Source organism: Mastigoproctus giganteus, chromosome 5, assembly GCF_048544385.1.
Source record: "Mastigoproctus giganteus isolate SK-2022 chromosome 5, ASM4854438v1, whole genome shotgun sequence".
Taxonomy (NCBI): Eukaryota; Metazoa; Arthropoda; class Arachnida; order Uropygi; family Thelyphonidae; genus Mastigoproctus; species Mastigoproctus giganteus.
In genome coordinates this window covers 4,957,966-4,974,706 of record NC_143579.1, presented here as the reverse complement: position 1 = coordinate 4,974,706, position 16,741 = coordinate 4,957,966, and the positions used below count along the sequence as shown (strand labels likewise).

At 41.1% G+C, this 16,741-nt stretch overlaps 1 protein-coding gene across 2 annotated transcripts in view; it reads left to right on the top strand.

Moving 5' to 3' along the window:
- The window catches only part of LOC150085139 (uncharacterized), a 111,212-nt gene that overhangs the window by 55,857 nt on the left and 38,614 nt on the right, over window positions 1-16,741 (top strand). For both annotated transcript variants that reach the window (XM_090373890.1, XM_090373891.1), the window contains one exon: window positions 2,615-2,761. In XM_090373890.1, the coding sequence (XP_090230016.1) occupies window positions 2,615-2,761 (147 nt within the window). The remainder of the gene's footprint in view (window positions 1-2,614; window positions 2,762-16,741) is intronic.

Genomic DNA, 16,741 nt, shown 5'->3' with positions numbered 1-16,741 from the left:
CTTCCTCCACTTATTTCTTCTGTCTCTCATCACTATCACGCCGTAGATCTCAACGATTAATGTACTTCCCCACGAACTTAATTACCTTTCTTAACTGACTGCCATTTATTTTTCTGCATGTTCTTTTTAATGGCCTCGTGAGGTTCTTTTTCTTTTTTAATTTCGTGTGCACACGTCTTACCTGATTCGGATCCAGCCCATTACGGACTCCATGTCCATAATGGACCGGACTCGAATTTCAAATTGGTCCACTTTTTGCAAAATACACCCGCAAATCATTTCGATAGTTTACTTCGGCCCCCTCCACGAGGAGTTTGATGGGATGAAAAACACGTGCCCATCTACGAATTATGCGAACGAAGGTGAATGAATCGAGAACGCACGAGGAACTTAATACCCCGGCGGAGAGTTCAATAACACATTTCGATACTCGGAACACCGGCTCCGGGCATCCCCGCCAAGTATAGCAGAGGACACGATTCGAACCTGGTTTCAGAACTACAGTACATAAAGTGGCTTAGCGGTTTATTATCGTAAGACCCAGAGGAGTGCGTGTTCCAAATTAGTTTCTGTTTGGATGGGTAAGCAAGGGGAGGGGAATTTGAGGGGTGATATCGATTACGAAATCATTTGTACGGAATATTAGCGAGAGTTGGTCTTGAGTTTGAAGAATGTTTGTTTCTTTTTCCTTTTGGGGAAACAGAAGGGGGATGAAGTTCGGAGTTAATGAAATGATGTCGGGGAACTTTTTTTTTTTTTTCTTGGAGCCGCACTGTGATAGCGTTCGTCGTGCTGATATTCGAAATCATAAAAATCACTTGACGTGCCGTGGTTGGTCCCTGACGGTTGTCGTTAGACCTAGAGGTAGTGTGGCGCTCACATCAGATAAATTTTACGTTACAAAGTGGAGGGTCACGGTACGGTATATCGACTGTTCTCGCAGCGAAATGGAAACTTCTACGAGTGAGTGCACATCAAAGATTACGATGCTGATGGTCTTTTAAAACTCATTAGGCAGTTTCTCCATTTCCTAAAAGAGTGGCGTTTTCGACTCGCTCACCCGTGCCCAATAATATGTACACCACTACTCTAATGCACTCCCCTCCCCATCAACAAAACTATTTTTTTTTCTCTCTCTCTCTCTCTCTCTCTCTTTCGGCTGACAAAGTTCACTTGATGGGTCTCCACCAACCTGCGCAGGTATTTGTGGTGTTGTGGGAGCACCAATCGTACAAAATGACAAAATCACGTGACTCCTTGATTTATTAATCGCGATATCAAAATGCGCAATTACTCGGATAAAATATTCATTACCCGAAGGCTAATTAATGCGCATTAATTAAAAATAACAACGGGCACCTTTCGAATTATTACCGCATACAGTCGCGGGCAAATTATTCTTCTCGGTTTCAAACGATTGAGCAGTTGCTGGATGTCGTTTACTTCGATGTTTATCGCAATAATGACGTCACCGCACACAATACCGCCATTGATGGCCGCAACACAATAACAGCGCAAAACAAACACCCATTTGCCAGCGAGTACCCCACTTTCTTCGGCGGCATATCTTGGTGCGGCGCTTGTCCCATGCTCGCGATGGGAAAGCGAGATCCCAATTAGTGTTTATTACACGTACCCAAAGGGCGTTGAATTGTGTCGTAAAGGGGCCCATAATTCGCTGCCCGTTGCGATACGCGGTAGTCTGTTTGCACTGGCCTGTCCCAGCAGCCCTCTCCGACATGTTTCTTGCATGTGTATTTACAATACCTCATGTTCCGTGACTTGCCTAGTCAAGGATGTACGGCCCAATGCTCACGAACGTGATTTCTGCGTCGCCATAAACGACCCGAACAGGCAGACGAACAAATTAATTCGCGGCACAGTCGCGATCGTCCCTTTTAACATATCGTAAGATGCTAAACGCCAATTTGCAGCGAGCACCACCTTCGGTGATTTTTTGTTGTTGCGTTTGTTCCTTCGAGCGCAAGCCCCCTTATTATGGGTGCCGCAACTTCCCTTTTGATGGGTCCCCCTACTACGAATGCCATCCGAGTATGATAAATCGGCCATCACAAGCGACTGCAGCTCCAACAGTTGCGGACAGTTTTATGTATGGTGAGGAAATTAGGACAGAGATTAATGCCTCCACTCCTATCACACGTAATGAAAAAAGCACTACTTTATATAGCTCAGTAATACAACGATACCGAGTTCGTCTATTGGCTTCTCCACCGTTAAGATTAATGAAACGCTGTAGTTAAACCTAACTTCGTTGAATTATCATAATTAAACCCATTAATAATGGCCGAATGTGTTTGTTTTGACACAATCGAACGTGCCAAATGAATGTCAATCCCCCCCACCCGCCGCACGGAAGAGGATGCCCCCTCGACAGTTTTTATCGTTTAATTTATCCGCTTCCGTTTATTTGTTTATATAAGTGGCTGGATAGCTTAAGCATACTTATGTACGTCACTTCCTGTTGTAATAAGTAAGCTTGAACAGTATTGGTTTGTGTGAGCAGTGATACTTGATTGTTAATTGTATTTAGTAAAAGGTTTCCGGTGAAGAAATTTAATAAAATTCTTTTCCATTCCATCCATTGGCCTTCCAGACAATCCTGAACTCGATGCATAAATACCAGCCGAGATTTCATCTCGTGCGAGCTAACGACATCCTCAAGTTGCCCTACAGCACCTTCCGGACGTACGTGTTCAAAGAGACGGAATTCATCGCAGTCACGGCCTACCAGAACGAGAAGGTGAGTTTTATGTGTGCAATATCACTTTCACTAAATAGTTTAAGAAGAACCATAAATTGGTGCTCCATCTGGGTCATGCAGCAAAAGGGGGGGGGGGAGAGACAACCATTTTACTTAATAAATCTTCCGTGTCATGCTCCATCCTCAGTGGAAAATCCTCCCTTGATATTGGCTATTCATGACATTACAAAAAATACGTCTCTAATACTGACGTCTATTGGGCCCCCAAATTTCAAATATAACTGCATTATTAGAATTCAACAATGGTGCTCTGGTGCCCTTCTATGTTGGAGCCCAAAATAGAAGGGCACTCGATATCTTTCAAAGATATTTTTTCCTAGTGTCTCAACAGTTATTGAATACTCTTAAATTACCATATTTCTTGATTGTACAAGTCAACAGGTATCAAACTAGCGATACTGTAATGTCCCGTGGGATTCATGACTGTGTAAATACAGGGATGTTATTATTATTATTATCTGTTTATTTCCATAAGGAAACCACCCCGGGACGGCAAAGTGCCAGGAGGGTGCTAAGTACATATCAGGGTACGAGATACCACGTGCAGTGGGTTACATATACTGAACACGTAGTCTCGTCCCGAAATACATTTTATACACATTTTATGTTTAATATATACAGTATTTACACATTAATCATTCTGTACAAACATTCTATAACTCATATATTTACAATTCACTAATAATTCCATCTATAACTTACATAACTGTTACAGAAAGTATATTTTTCGAGTCAACAAATTATTATTGTTCTTAAAGCAGAAAGTTTCACTTTTGCCCACAAATCTTTGGTACTTTGCAGCCGATTCATATTTCAGTAAGTCTGTACGAATCCTGGAAGATCTCTTTCCGGTAGTTTGCATCCTCACTCAGTTTTTCCGCATCTATGTGTAGTGAGTTAAATACTTTTGTTGCATTTGATGGGAAGAATCTTTGCAGGCTACTAAGATTGTTCAGGACTGAACGCAATGGATTATTTACTTCTCCGCAACGTCTAGCAATGGCACGCGGTTTGACTAGAATATTATCCAGGACTGGAGCATCTACTCTGCCTGTGAGCATTTGTGCGAGAGTGTGTATGTTCCTGTTAATTGTCCGCTGCATCCAGGATGTGGTGTTAAGGTTTGAGTAGAGAATGGCCCTTGAGATAATAAAAGGGTGGCCAGCAACTCTGTTAAGCCATCGCAAGAACCAGTACTCGATCCCAAGGACGGACTTATAATGTGAATCTGGAGCTGAAGACCAGATTTGCGAGGCATACATTGCAATTGGCAGGACACACATTAAAATGTACTTGGTCGCTAGCTGAGGATCCCTAACTCCTACCAGTTCCTGTCTAGTAGCCCATAAAGCGGGGAATATTTTTTGTCTTCATATGGGCGAAGTGTTGAGCAAAGGTGCGTCTGTCATCCCACTTCCATAAAGTCCTTCTGCAATTTAAAACTGCAATAAGTTAGTTTGTGTACGAGATATACACAATGCATTGGAAAGGAAATTTATTCTGGTTGTTGGAAATGTAATCATAAGATTGTCAAGATTCAACATAATCTCCATCTTTACTGATACATAATGTAGTACGATTTTGCAGTTCCAGAACACGTTTTCCGGTTGTTTCAGTTAAGGCAATTAATTGTATTTGTGATCCTAGTAGGAAGATCATTTAAAGAGCGAGGTTTTAAGGAATAAATCACTTTGAACATGTCCTCCATAGAAAAAATTCCAATTGGGTTAAATCGGCTGAGCGAGCTGGCCAAGCAATTGGCTCACCTCTGCCGATCCAGCTGTTTGGGAAGATTTCATTCAAAAAATTGTTAAATATACCAAGCGAAGTAGTAAAATGATAAAAAAAAAAAAAAAGACCAATCATGCGTGTTTTTCCCATAACACACCAGACATTGATTTAGGGGATTTTCTTCTAGCAACATTTGATGTACATGAATCTTGTAATGTCATTTGTGCAATTTCACTCTAAGAATTTTGTGCACTGTTTCTTTAGGAACATCGATTTCCAGAGATGCCCGTCTTAGTGATTTTCGTGGGCTTTGCTGAAAAGCTTCCTCAACAGATGCTGCTTTGTCCTCGTTAAATCCAGTCCGTGGTTTACCATTAATCAGTCTCTCTTTAAATTTATTCATTCAGTTTTAAACTGAATTTCTGTGCTTTGGGTAATGGGTCGTGAGTTTTCTTATCTCTGCTGATATGGACTTCAGCTCTGCTACCCAGAGGACATAGTTCTCTTCTCTTCTATTGAAGCCATCTCTTATATAGAACCAAAGAGCACAAGGACTTTATGGACACGCTGTATATTTTGAATTTCTTACACTGATAATGAGTCTTGATGTTATCGTACCACTGATACTCTTCAAAATTAACTATTTTTGACTTTGAGGAATCGTTTGAATTCCAAAAAATTTTGATTCGCGTAATCTATTCATCTCAAATGATATTTTCCTCCAGAACTTGGCTAGGATCGTGTCGAGACCTAACTAACTGTGTTCACAGAAGAAAATCACCTTCAACCTGTTCTTAACCAACAAGCTCAAGTGGGTGTGATTCCGTAGGGCAGAAACGAACTCGTGTTTCATACTTGGGACATTGATTTACACTGAGCTTGTTGCCAATGTCTCTTGCCTCGAAGAATTTCCTTTATATAAATTTTAACCTTGAGAAATTTAAAAATTATTTTTTTTTACTAACTGTATTTATTTTTATTGTACGTTTTATTTTTTGATGGGGCAATCGAATCCTGCCCTCTAGAACGAAGATAATCTCCATTATTTTTAAAAATGTAAGCGCTGGTTGAGACGAACATTGGAGATGACATTTGAGAGCGACTGTGAAATCTGGTTTTGAACGTGTTTATGTGTCATCGGAGTGATCTGGTGGCGGAGAGGACGGACGTCACTGTGAAATATCTCTGTCGCTGACACAGAAATCAGAGGCGTCTGGTGTGCATCCCCTGCTCCAATGGGGAGAGTGTAAACAGCTGATCTCTTTTCTGCAGGTAATGAGTGCCTTTAATGCGTCGCTTGTCGAGAGTAATCTACATTTGCGGTCGGTTGAATTATCGGCAGGCTATAACCCGAAACCGTACAAGAATGTAGGACGAGATACGGCAGATAGCGATCAAAGCTACCTCCGCGTGTCTTGCATCGGTACAATCTGAAGTAGGAAGCACCTACTTGATCACAGTGGCAAAAGATACCGAAAGGAAGAACTCCATAGCTGTTTGCTCGCTCACAAATTACACGCCACGTCATTGCCTACTTAACCTCGCTGCGAGTACACACAGGGTAATTTGGTTAACTCCCCCAACCCCTTTCCCCCTACACTCTCCAGCTAGAAACAGCAGCGCACACAAAGAGGGAAAGATATTCTTCTTTATCCAGGGCGCAATGAGATAAAAGTCCAGTCGCTTTGCCGTTCAGATCCGCGGCGAGTGTGTGTGTGGGGGGGGGGGCATTTGGCATCCCTTATCCGTTTCGAAAACGGGTCCTAACCAATAAGGAAACCTTTCTTCCTCAGCCCCACTTTTCTCGCGTTCTGAAGCAGCTGTTCGACAGAAATTTTCTACTCGGAGATGTGCCTCGGTTAAATCCCGGTAATTCTTACTTACGCAAGTAAACTTTAAAAGTTGTTCACCCGCAACCGTTGCCATGGGAGGCACGGCTTAAGCTGAGGTGCTTGCAATGCACGCCCACTGAAAACGATAATTTATTTTGTCTTTGTCGCCCGGCAACCTTTTGCTTTTCCACTTTGCGCTCAAAGGAGCGAGGGGTGTTCATCCTCCTACGGCAGCCGGAGTGCACCTTTACCTCGGCTTCGTTCCCCGATACTTTGCACCGTCCCCCAAGTTATTTCTTGGCAGATCTGGTAATGTCTGACTACTCCAACACACGACTTAGCATTGTAATGAAGTTAAAATCCTTCCGAAAACTGCATTGTTGCGTTTGATAAAACTCTCCTACTTACAAAGAATTTTTAACAGATTTGTATTCGATGACGTCCGGTACAATCGGCCCTTGTGGACAGGCTTCACGCAGCTTGTTTCTTGTATTAAGATATCAGGACGATCTTGAGGAACCGAAGATGGTGTAAGCGGACGTAATTCGACACGTCACCCTTCTGTGACGCCCTAAAGGTGGAAATACGTTCTGGTTGGTGTTGAAACTGGTGTGGCTACGGAGGAGCGAGAACAGATCTCATTGTCCGGGTTGCTTCAACTGACAATTATGCGCGAGACACATCTTGGCAGGGTTCCAGTGCAGTTGAAGGTAATTGGCCGAAAGCGCTAGGCGCAGATGCTGTAGCGGACACTTTCGTTTCTGGCTCATTTCTTAGATCATTTGGCGATAGCAATAATCTACGGATGATAAACACAAATTGCTTCCCTCTTGGCATTGGCGGCGAAGGACTTTCTCCTGGAGTCAAACGCCAGACATCGAACAATTTTAAAAGTCATATTCACCAGTTCAAACCCGTGTGAGGCAGGTCTCAAAAAGTCATAATCATAATAAAATTCCAGATACGCTTTTATTTGGAGGTTCCAAGTTACGTATTTGAAAGAGGCGCAATAGAATGTACAGCTGTAGTTTCGTACTAGAAAAGAAAGAAAAAAAAAATCCTTAAAATCTCATAAGAAGCATTTTCTCAGAATGTATCCAAACCACCTTTGGAACCTCTCTGACAGAAAATCGAGTCGATAATGAAACTAACACAAAGAGAATGGTTGGTCCATTCGAAATTATCAAAAATTAATAGGAATTATATCGTATACAATAAACAGCTTCCAAAATAAAACCATGATTGGCCCATAAATTCTGACTCTTCATGATTGACATCAGCAGTGTACACATCATTCACATTTTTCAGAAAATCTTAAGAGAAAACCACTTTCCCAAAATTTGGAACACCACCTACTACATCAAGCCAATTCCCAAAAGTAACAGGCGCAATATGGTCATAGCAGCCCTTGCGCCAATAAATCCCACTCCAACAACAACTCCAAAAGTAACAACCCCAAATATGCTAAAAGCAACAGGCCTGTAGCTATTCGATGCTTATTTCAAAAAATTATTTGAAAAATAAATCTTCAGTACTCCGAAAGTTCACTGCTTCTGGCATAGACCAGGTTGCCTGCGTTCAGTGGTCATTCAATGACCAAATACCACAAATATGGAAACTTCGTCGAATTCAACCTGCCCTTAATTACAGACAGTAATTGATATTGTCCTCCTAGACGTTTCATCCGCTTTTGACGATACTTCCATCGCTGCCACTAATGTTAATGGAATATTTCCGTTTAATTGGACATATCTTGGATAATAACAAGCACAATGAGGGCGAGGCAAACAACTGTCGTTAACGGAAATTCCAGAGATAGCCAGCCAACAAGGGAGTCGCACAAGGCGGCGTCCTCTTTGCTACGCAGTTTGCTGCACCACTGCCCTTTCCTAGCCCACAATCAAAAGCAATGCAGATGGTTTTAATTTTTTTTTTTTTTACTTTGGGCGATCTGAAAACAGTCGAGCAAAGATGCAACGACCGTAATCGAGTTGTAAAAGTAGTTGATTTGTGATGGACTCCATTTAAATGAACACAAAGCTGCCAAACGGTTTCAAAAAAGGAGAATTAAGCGCCATATATAAAAGTTCAGACACATGTCGCTTTGGAACTCAAATGAGCCGAAAATCCTAAATTATATGATACCCTTTGAGCAAGTACAGAAGGCAACTTATGCAACACTTTGGACTTCCAGATAGGAGAAGGTAGTCGAGAGTGGTGCATGTTCAGAGTCGGCATTAGGAACTTTATTAAGAAATATAATTTAAGACTGTCATACCTATCCCACTTTACGATTTGGTCAGATTTTATCAGATTTGGCCCTCTGTCTCAGAAACCATTACTGTATTAAGCCTTCCTAGGGTTGGATTATTTAATGGAATGGCTTCTGAGGTGGTTAAACACAATTACTGCAAAACCATTTCAAGAGTATACTATTTTATATGCCAACCTGGATTTTACACCGTGAAAACAGGTAGTTGTTGCAAACAAAATCATCTTAACACCCACAATTCTAACGGGGGGGGACTCGACTCGCCGAAGATCAAGGACTTGCGTTATGGAAAGGTTGATGGTTTTTTGCTATAACTATCTGTTTCCACGATGTAAAATCCAAAGAATTTTTCCGTCCAATATCACAGGATGTAGAATAATGTCCATATAGCCCAAGAAAGATTACGCTTAGAGAAACACTACAAGACGATGTTTTCCAAAATGCATACCTTAAAATCCACCTTTAAGATGGATTTGAACAGATGCCTCAACTATATCATCATTAATCTCCGGCCCAAAGGAGGGTAGAAGAGATCACCCTGTCTCTTGCTTCCCTTCCTCTGCGGCTATCGCTGAAGAATCTTAACTCTCTGAGGGACATGTTTCCTGCCAATATCTTTAAGATCTTCAACAAATTACGCATCCATCCGCATAGGTTTTGCGAAGATAAGCTCTACAGAAAGAAAACTCTAGAGAACTGTTATCATCTGATCAATCTGCGGTGGACACTTGCACCTGATCAATAATGCCTTGATAACAGTTCTCTAGAGTTTTTTTTTCTTTCTGTAGAACTTACTTCGCAAAACCTATGCGGATGGATGCGTAATTTGTTGAAGATTTTAAAGATATTGGTAGGAAACATGTCCCTCAGAGAGTTAAGATTTCAGCGATAGCCACAGAAGAAGGGTGATCTCTTCTCCCCTTTTTTAGGCCGGAGATTAATGATAATACAGTTGGGGCATCTATTCGTCCCCTTAAAGGTGGATTTGAAGGTATGTATTTTGAAAAACATCGTCTTGTAGTTTTTTTTTTTTTTTTCTCTAAGCGCAATCTTTCTTGGGCTATGTGGAGATTATTGTGTACATCCTGTGACGTTGAACGGAAAAATTCTTTGGATGTTAGCCGAGTGGTCAAAAGCGGGAGTGCAGTACCACACGCTCTTTGAGTAGATCGGAGTTCATACCCCTGACTGCTCAATACGGTCGATCTGCCAACCTACACTGGACCAATATCTTTATTGCACCAGCGTCGCAGATTATGGTCCTTTTCTCTCAACATGAATAGGCGCCTCCGTAGCCCGGTGGGCAGGAGCAGCAGTGGTAGCACACGCTTCTTGATTAGACCGGGGTTCGAGTCCGTGACCACTAAATACGGAGGATGCGGAAAGGTCAGGGAATGACCATCGCATATCCCCGGAGCAATATGGCCTTAGTTGCTAATGTTCCTAAAAACCAAATAACAACAACCTCAACATGAATCGTTGGGGAGGCTTCCATTCTGCAGTGGATTGATAATGGCTGCAGTTTAACTTATTTTTTAAGAATGCCTTACTACAAATAATTTTGTTTCACTTCAGACTATATGTATAATTTTCAAACTCTTTTTATATTATTTCAACCTTTTATTTATAAGTACAATTCTGTAAATATCTCGAGTCGAGCCCGCATGTACTCTGTTTGTAACCTATTGTACATGTAGTACCTCGTACCTCAGTCTTTAAATAGCACATCCTCCTGGCACATAGCTGTCCCATGGTGGTCCAAGTTTTTGTGGGTAAATAATAATAATAGTAAAGGTAATTTACCACGCCATAAGAAAGATAGACAAACGGACATACAACATTAACCTCAACAAGGAGACAACACTCTAGAAAATTTGGGCAGATGGGCTGAGAAGTGACAACTGAAGTTTAACATTGACAAATGCAAAGTACTGCATATGGGTAGAAGTAACCACAGAGGAATGTACCAACTGTGTGGTACTACACTTAGGGTGGTAGAAAATGAAAAAGACCTGGGAGTAATTATGCAGTCAGATATGAAATTTTCTGAACAATGCAGACAGGCTGCAAGAGCAGGTCATGGCGTTTTGTCAATGATATACAGGAATTTTGCTAGCAGGGAAAAGGAGGTGATTATCCCTTTTGTATAAGGCAATGGTCAGGCTGCGTCTTGAGTACTGTGTACAGGTCTGGAGGCCTCATTTTAGGAAGGATGTAGAGTTGCTTGAGCGTGTACAGAGAAGGGAAATAAGATTGGTGAGGGGAACGAAGGGATCCTCTTACCAAGAGAGGCTTAAGTTCAAATTGCAGCGGCGGGAGACTAGGCACCTGCGAGGTGATCTGACTGAGGAGTATAAGGCCTTGAATGGGTTGAGCACGCTGAATTCTGACGGGATTCTTCCGCTTGCTCAGATTACAAATCTAAGGGGGCATAAATTCAAATTGAGGGAATACAATTGTAGAATAGATGTGTGGAAATTTGCCTTTAGCCAGCGGGTGGTTAATTGCTGGAACAAACTTCCATCTGTTGTTGTGGAAGTTGATAGGTTAATTAAATTTAAGGAGGAACTGGACAAACGTTTAGAGGGAATGGCTGTGTGAATTTTTTATTTTATTTTATTATTATTATTATTTTTTTGACTGATGCTACATAAGCTCATACGCTTGCTTTCTTGCATAACATGTCTCTATTACTCACACAGTCACGCGACAGAAGAAACAAAAACAGAAAGATAGACGAAGAGGGCTCTCCATCGCAGACATTTCAATGACCTCCATCAAGACTACATCGATAAGGTGGTTTCCAACACTTGATTCACGAGAGCGAAGCTCTTCCCCGAGACCGAAGGATTCATGCTCGCCATCGAAGATCAGGTAATCAACACCAGGAGCTAGAGAAAATACATCGCTAAGGACTCCGGAGTAACAGATGGTGGCACATGTCGTCGATGCCACCTGGCCCCAGAAACAATCCAGCACATCACTGCGGGACGCAGGGTGATCACCCAGATGGAGTACATTCACAAACTCGACCAGGTGGGCAGGATAACAGATTAGAAGCTAGGACAAAATACCATTTTAATTAAAGAAAGTTTATCATATTATAAATACGAACCTCCGGCCATACTAGAGACCGCTACAACAGACCGGATATAACCCTAATCGACAAGAAGGAAATTGCTACCTACCTCACGGACATAGCGGGGCCCAATACCAGCAACCTCCAGAAAATATAAGAGGAAAAGATCAGGAAGTACTCACACCTAAGACAGGAAGTCAAAGATATGTGGCGTATGGAGAAGTAATGACCATCCCAATCATCGTGTCAACCACAGACATGGTGCCAAAGAGCCTCTATAAAAACTTAGCTACAATAGGCCTCTCAGAGAACGCTTACATGGAACTACGGAAAGTCGCAATCCCGAATAGTAAGAGCGTTCTTCGACCAACAGTAATAATAATAATAGTAACCGAACACAACCAACCACCCACTTGGTCCGGATATCCCTCATGGGCGGGAAAAAACCAAAAAGAACCCACAAAGGAGAAAAAGGTTTTATAATAATAATAACCTGCAGGATAGTCAGAGAGTCCTTCAACCAACAATAACACCGGACATAACAATTACCCTTTGCATTTGGTACCAGTACCCGTCAGGTATTATTTCTCCCATCAAGGAGAAATAATAATGATAATATATATCGCGACATGCTGGAGAATTATCTAATCCCGCAAACTGTTAGGGATTATCTGGACAATGTACTCTGTCAACAAGATGGCGCAGCCCCTAATTTCTAAAAGGATATTCGAGCCTGCTTCGATAGGTACAGAACGCCAGTTCAATTTTGCAGTCAACTGGCTCACCGGACCTTACACATTTGGACTTTTTTTGGCAGGAGGAGGTCATGTTAAGAATCTGAACAAGCCTCCTGTGTCCCGCCTTGCCAACTGATATGAACGAATTGAATTAAGATGACTACAGTGGTCTACACAGTTACACCAGCCATGTTGCGAGAACTACAAGAGGTTGATTACCATTGGGCAGCATTACTCTTCTGGAATCGATATCGAAATGATGTAACTATTACTTCCACTGCAGCTTTGGGTTTGTACTAATTTTCTCCAGTTCAGTGTTGCTCCTATGGAAACATAATAAAAAGGTTTGAGGCACCAAATGTATGTAAAGGTAACTTTAACTTGCCCTATGAATATATATATATTTTTTTCTTTCCTAATACTGTACAATTCCTTGATTTTCTGATTTGAAGTAGTGCAATATCGAGGCAGCCAACATCTTCTAAAGGTTTCTAATGGCGCTTTTTCCTCCGACTGCTTTACATCTTATTCTTGGTATACCCTTAATACCGATATGCACCAACACACCACCGTGGCTCCTGTACCACTTCGATTGTTCATTTTATCTTTTCAGATGCCCCTAATAATCTGTCCACCAAGAAATAACACCAAATAATATTCACTATTACTATACTGTAAACTCGGGGAAATTTTTCTGCTCGGACTTGGCAAAAAAAATTGGAATAAACATTTTCTCCGAAGGAGTGGTTATTCGAGTGGTCATGAAAGGGGAGGGAGGGATCGTGGCTTAGTTAAAAGTGGTTGCCGTGTATTTCTCAAGACAGCAACTCCAGACATGTGAGAAAATGAAAGAGAGAGAGAGCCGGGCTCTTGAGTTGGGGTCTGAGTGTTTAAACCTTTGTCTGGTTCAGGGGCCGATTGCCTCACACAAGGGGATAATTGCCGAGTATTCATTTCCGTTTCATCTCCCGACACTCTCCAAAGTGTTAAATCTTTTAACCCAATTACGTATGGCTGTTTTTTTTTTTTTTTTTTTAATGTCGGTGTGTGGGTTCGCATTGCACGTGAAATCCCAGCGTTCCACACCACTTTATCGACAGATACAATCTGCGACGTCAGCAAACGCTCTTTTCAGGGTTCGTACGAGACGCTTTACGACTTAATAAAAGGCTCGAATCTACATCCTAATGAGTCTCCGTTTGTGCACCGGCCCTTTGAAGGAACTGGAACCAGCAAGCAACGCACAATGCCAGCGAACCTCAGAGAAAACTAATGATTAAGGGGATTAGCCTGCCGGATAATTAGCCATGTTAGATACATTAAAGAGCAGTAATATTAGAGACGCAAGTCCTTGCTCATAAAAGAATGTTGGAGGGAGATGTGTATACACGTGTCAGTTAATACAGACATCTACACAGGAAGCAATCAATTGCAGAAAATATTAGTCTGAATTGAATTAGATATTTCGAAGCCAAGGGCTTCTGTATGGACTTTATTTTATTTCGTCCTCGCGGCTAGAAAAGTGGCCACGGTGTTATTCTACTATACCATGAGGGAAAGACTTAGATTTGAGGAAATTTTGTTTCCAAACCAAGGCCAAGTTAGGAATCGAGTTAGGAAAAAACCTTATGTTTTTCACTTCCATCATCTCTGGTGTTCATCTTGAAAAGCTCGCAAACTGAAGACGAGATGGTTATTTGATATCCAAGACAGCTATGCCTAACATCTTTTCTGTTGAGAGTCGTTTGGATTCTGCACAGGGTTTATAGAATTATAATCGAGGATTAGTGTTTAATTATTGAGTGAAAGTGAGTGAAAGGGCAGTGCAACTTTAATTCTTGCACCGCCCTGATTCATTTTAATGAAAAATTAAAGTTGTACACAAACAGCTTGAGCATCGACTTCACCATCTAGAGTGCTGCCCTCAAAGGGGAACCTTTCAGCTGCTGTCCTATTTGTTACAGCTCTTGACTCTTTCTTTCGCGACATAGCGAATTCTTATACTATTCGGATGGTGCCCCAGTCAGATCACAGTGTGGCACCCAGCAACTAAAGGAAATTTCCCCTAATCTTCAGAAGACTGACTTTTCCTTAGTGACTCCAAACAGCTCAAAGGGGTGGGCGGTAAACATCCTGTTATACTTTTGTATAAGAGATGATTATTGTCTGCAGTTAAAGGCTGCTTGCATCGGCCGGTTGGGCATGTTAATAAGATCATTATTAGACTCCGGAAGTAAAATCGCGGGGTCTAATACGATGATTCCTGGACTAGAGAAGTGCTACCTTCTCCTCCAATCCATAAATGACGTGAGAAAAAGTTGATGAGCAACTAAAAACCAGTGAGTTTGACTTCTGTGGTAGGTAAGATCATGGAGTCAGTGAGCAAAGACACGATACAGGACTATCTCAATGGTTCAGAGCATTGGTTTGTGATGGGAAAGTCTTTCCTGACCAGTCTAGCGAATTACTATGACGAAGTCATAAAACATTTGGATTTTTACATTATTTACCTTGACATCGGTGAAGCTTTTGATAAAGTTGTGCATGAAGGGCTGCTTATATAAACTTGAGCAAATTGTGATTACTGGTAAGATCTTCGTTGGATCAGGGGCGACAGAGTGTTCTGCCATAAATGGACATTCATCAAGGTGGGCCAATGTAGAAAGTGAAGACTCCCTCAGCAATTGGGGGAGGAGAGGGCCTCCTGTTTCCGATCTTCCTTAATGACATTGACGAGGGAGGAAGCTATCAAAGTCTGTTGATAATTCAAAGGTAGGAATAATTGAAGGACAGAACCAGGTTATTTTGTTTAAGAATGACTCAATTGGTTGCAGATAATGCTCTGAAATATGTAAAGTGAGGCTGACTGCTTCTAAATGTAAGGTTTTCTACATAGAGAAAAAAATCCGGGAGATAAAAGCGATTCTGGACAAAAAAAAAAAAAAAATGTTATATGATGTGATCAGATATGAAACTTACCATGACGTGTAAGGAGATAACCAGAAAAGCACGTGGTGTTTCTTTATGATTTTCAGAACCATGAGAAGTAGAGAGATGGATGTAATTTTCCGGCTGTATGAGAAGATGAAGAGAGCTGCATCTGAAATATAGTATTCAGGACCAGAGGCCAGACTTAATACAAACAAAAAAAAAAAAAACATAGAGCGACGGAAAATTGGAATATATTATCTGCTAAGCAGCTGAGGCGGAGAGTTCTGTAAAGTTAAAATTTGAATGCGAAAGCAAATTTTTGGTGGTACAACAATGAAAGAGTTTTTTTTTTTATTTATTATTTTTTATTATTTTTTAAAATTTTATTTATTATTATTATTTTTTTTTTTTTTGATAGATGCTGAATGGGTCTGTTTCCTGGATTGCTTAGGCAAACTGATACTAATTTTAATACTAACGCCTTACATTTTGCAGCATTAAAACATAGTTGTCACTTATCTATTCACCTTGAAGTCCACTCCAGTCATCAAAGGAGCCCTGCTTCGCATTGATCTTAATCCCAATCTTCACATTATCTGCAGATTTTAATATCACACCTTGTCCCTTTGTCACTGTCATTTTAGAAAATTAAAAATATAAGCGGACTCTGTAAGATCACCGACGAACTACGCGTTTAACTCTGGTCTATTCCGAAGAGCAGAATTAATTATAACCCTCACCCTGTCATGTCGCCGGCCCCTGTTCCACCTAATGATCTTATTTGTGATCGCAGTATTACAGATTATATAAAATTTCTCTCGTTCGAAACCGAGTCAAATGCATTACTAAAGTTCAAATAAACAAACGATTCAGATTTTTTTTTTCATGCATCCAACTGATTAGTGATGCTACTAATGAGTTGGATGCAAGAAAAAATACACCATAATATTGTGCCAGATTAGAAAAACAAAATTTTCCCTTTACAAAACCATGCAGTGTTCTCTTGAGAAACCCAGGTCTAGGTGAATCTGAATTATATTCTTAATTATTACCTCCGTGATTTCCCTACTACTGAATTCAGACCGGCCTGTAGTTATCCGCTTCATTCTTTGAATCACTTTTATGGGCTGGCGATATAATACATTGGTGCTTCTCCGGTTCAAGATCGGTGACTAATGAAATCCGGATGATTTTTCATGCAGTCACTAATTTCCTAAAAATAGCTTGGTATATGCAGTTCGTCACAGGGTCCATAACTGCCTTCAGGCTCAAAAGTTTTCCAAGCAAACAATCTTCTGTAATTTCGATATCGCTGACTTTACAGCGTTCAGGTTCAATAGCGAAGGGTCTTTCACGTGAAAGGTCTTTCTTCTCCAA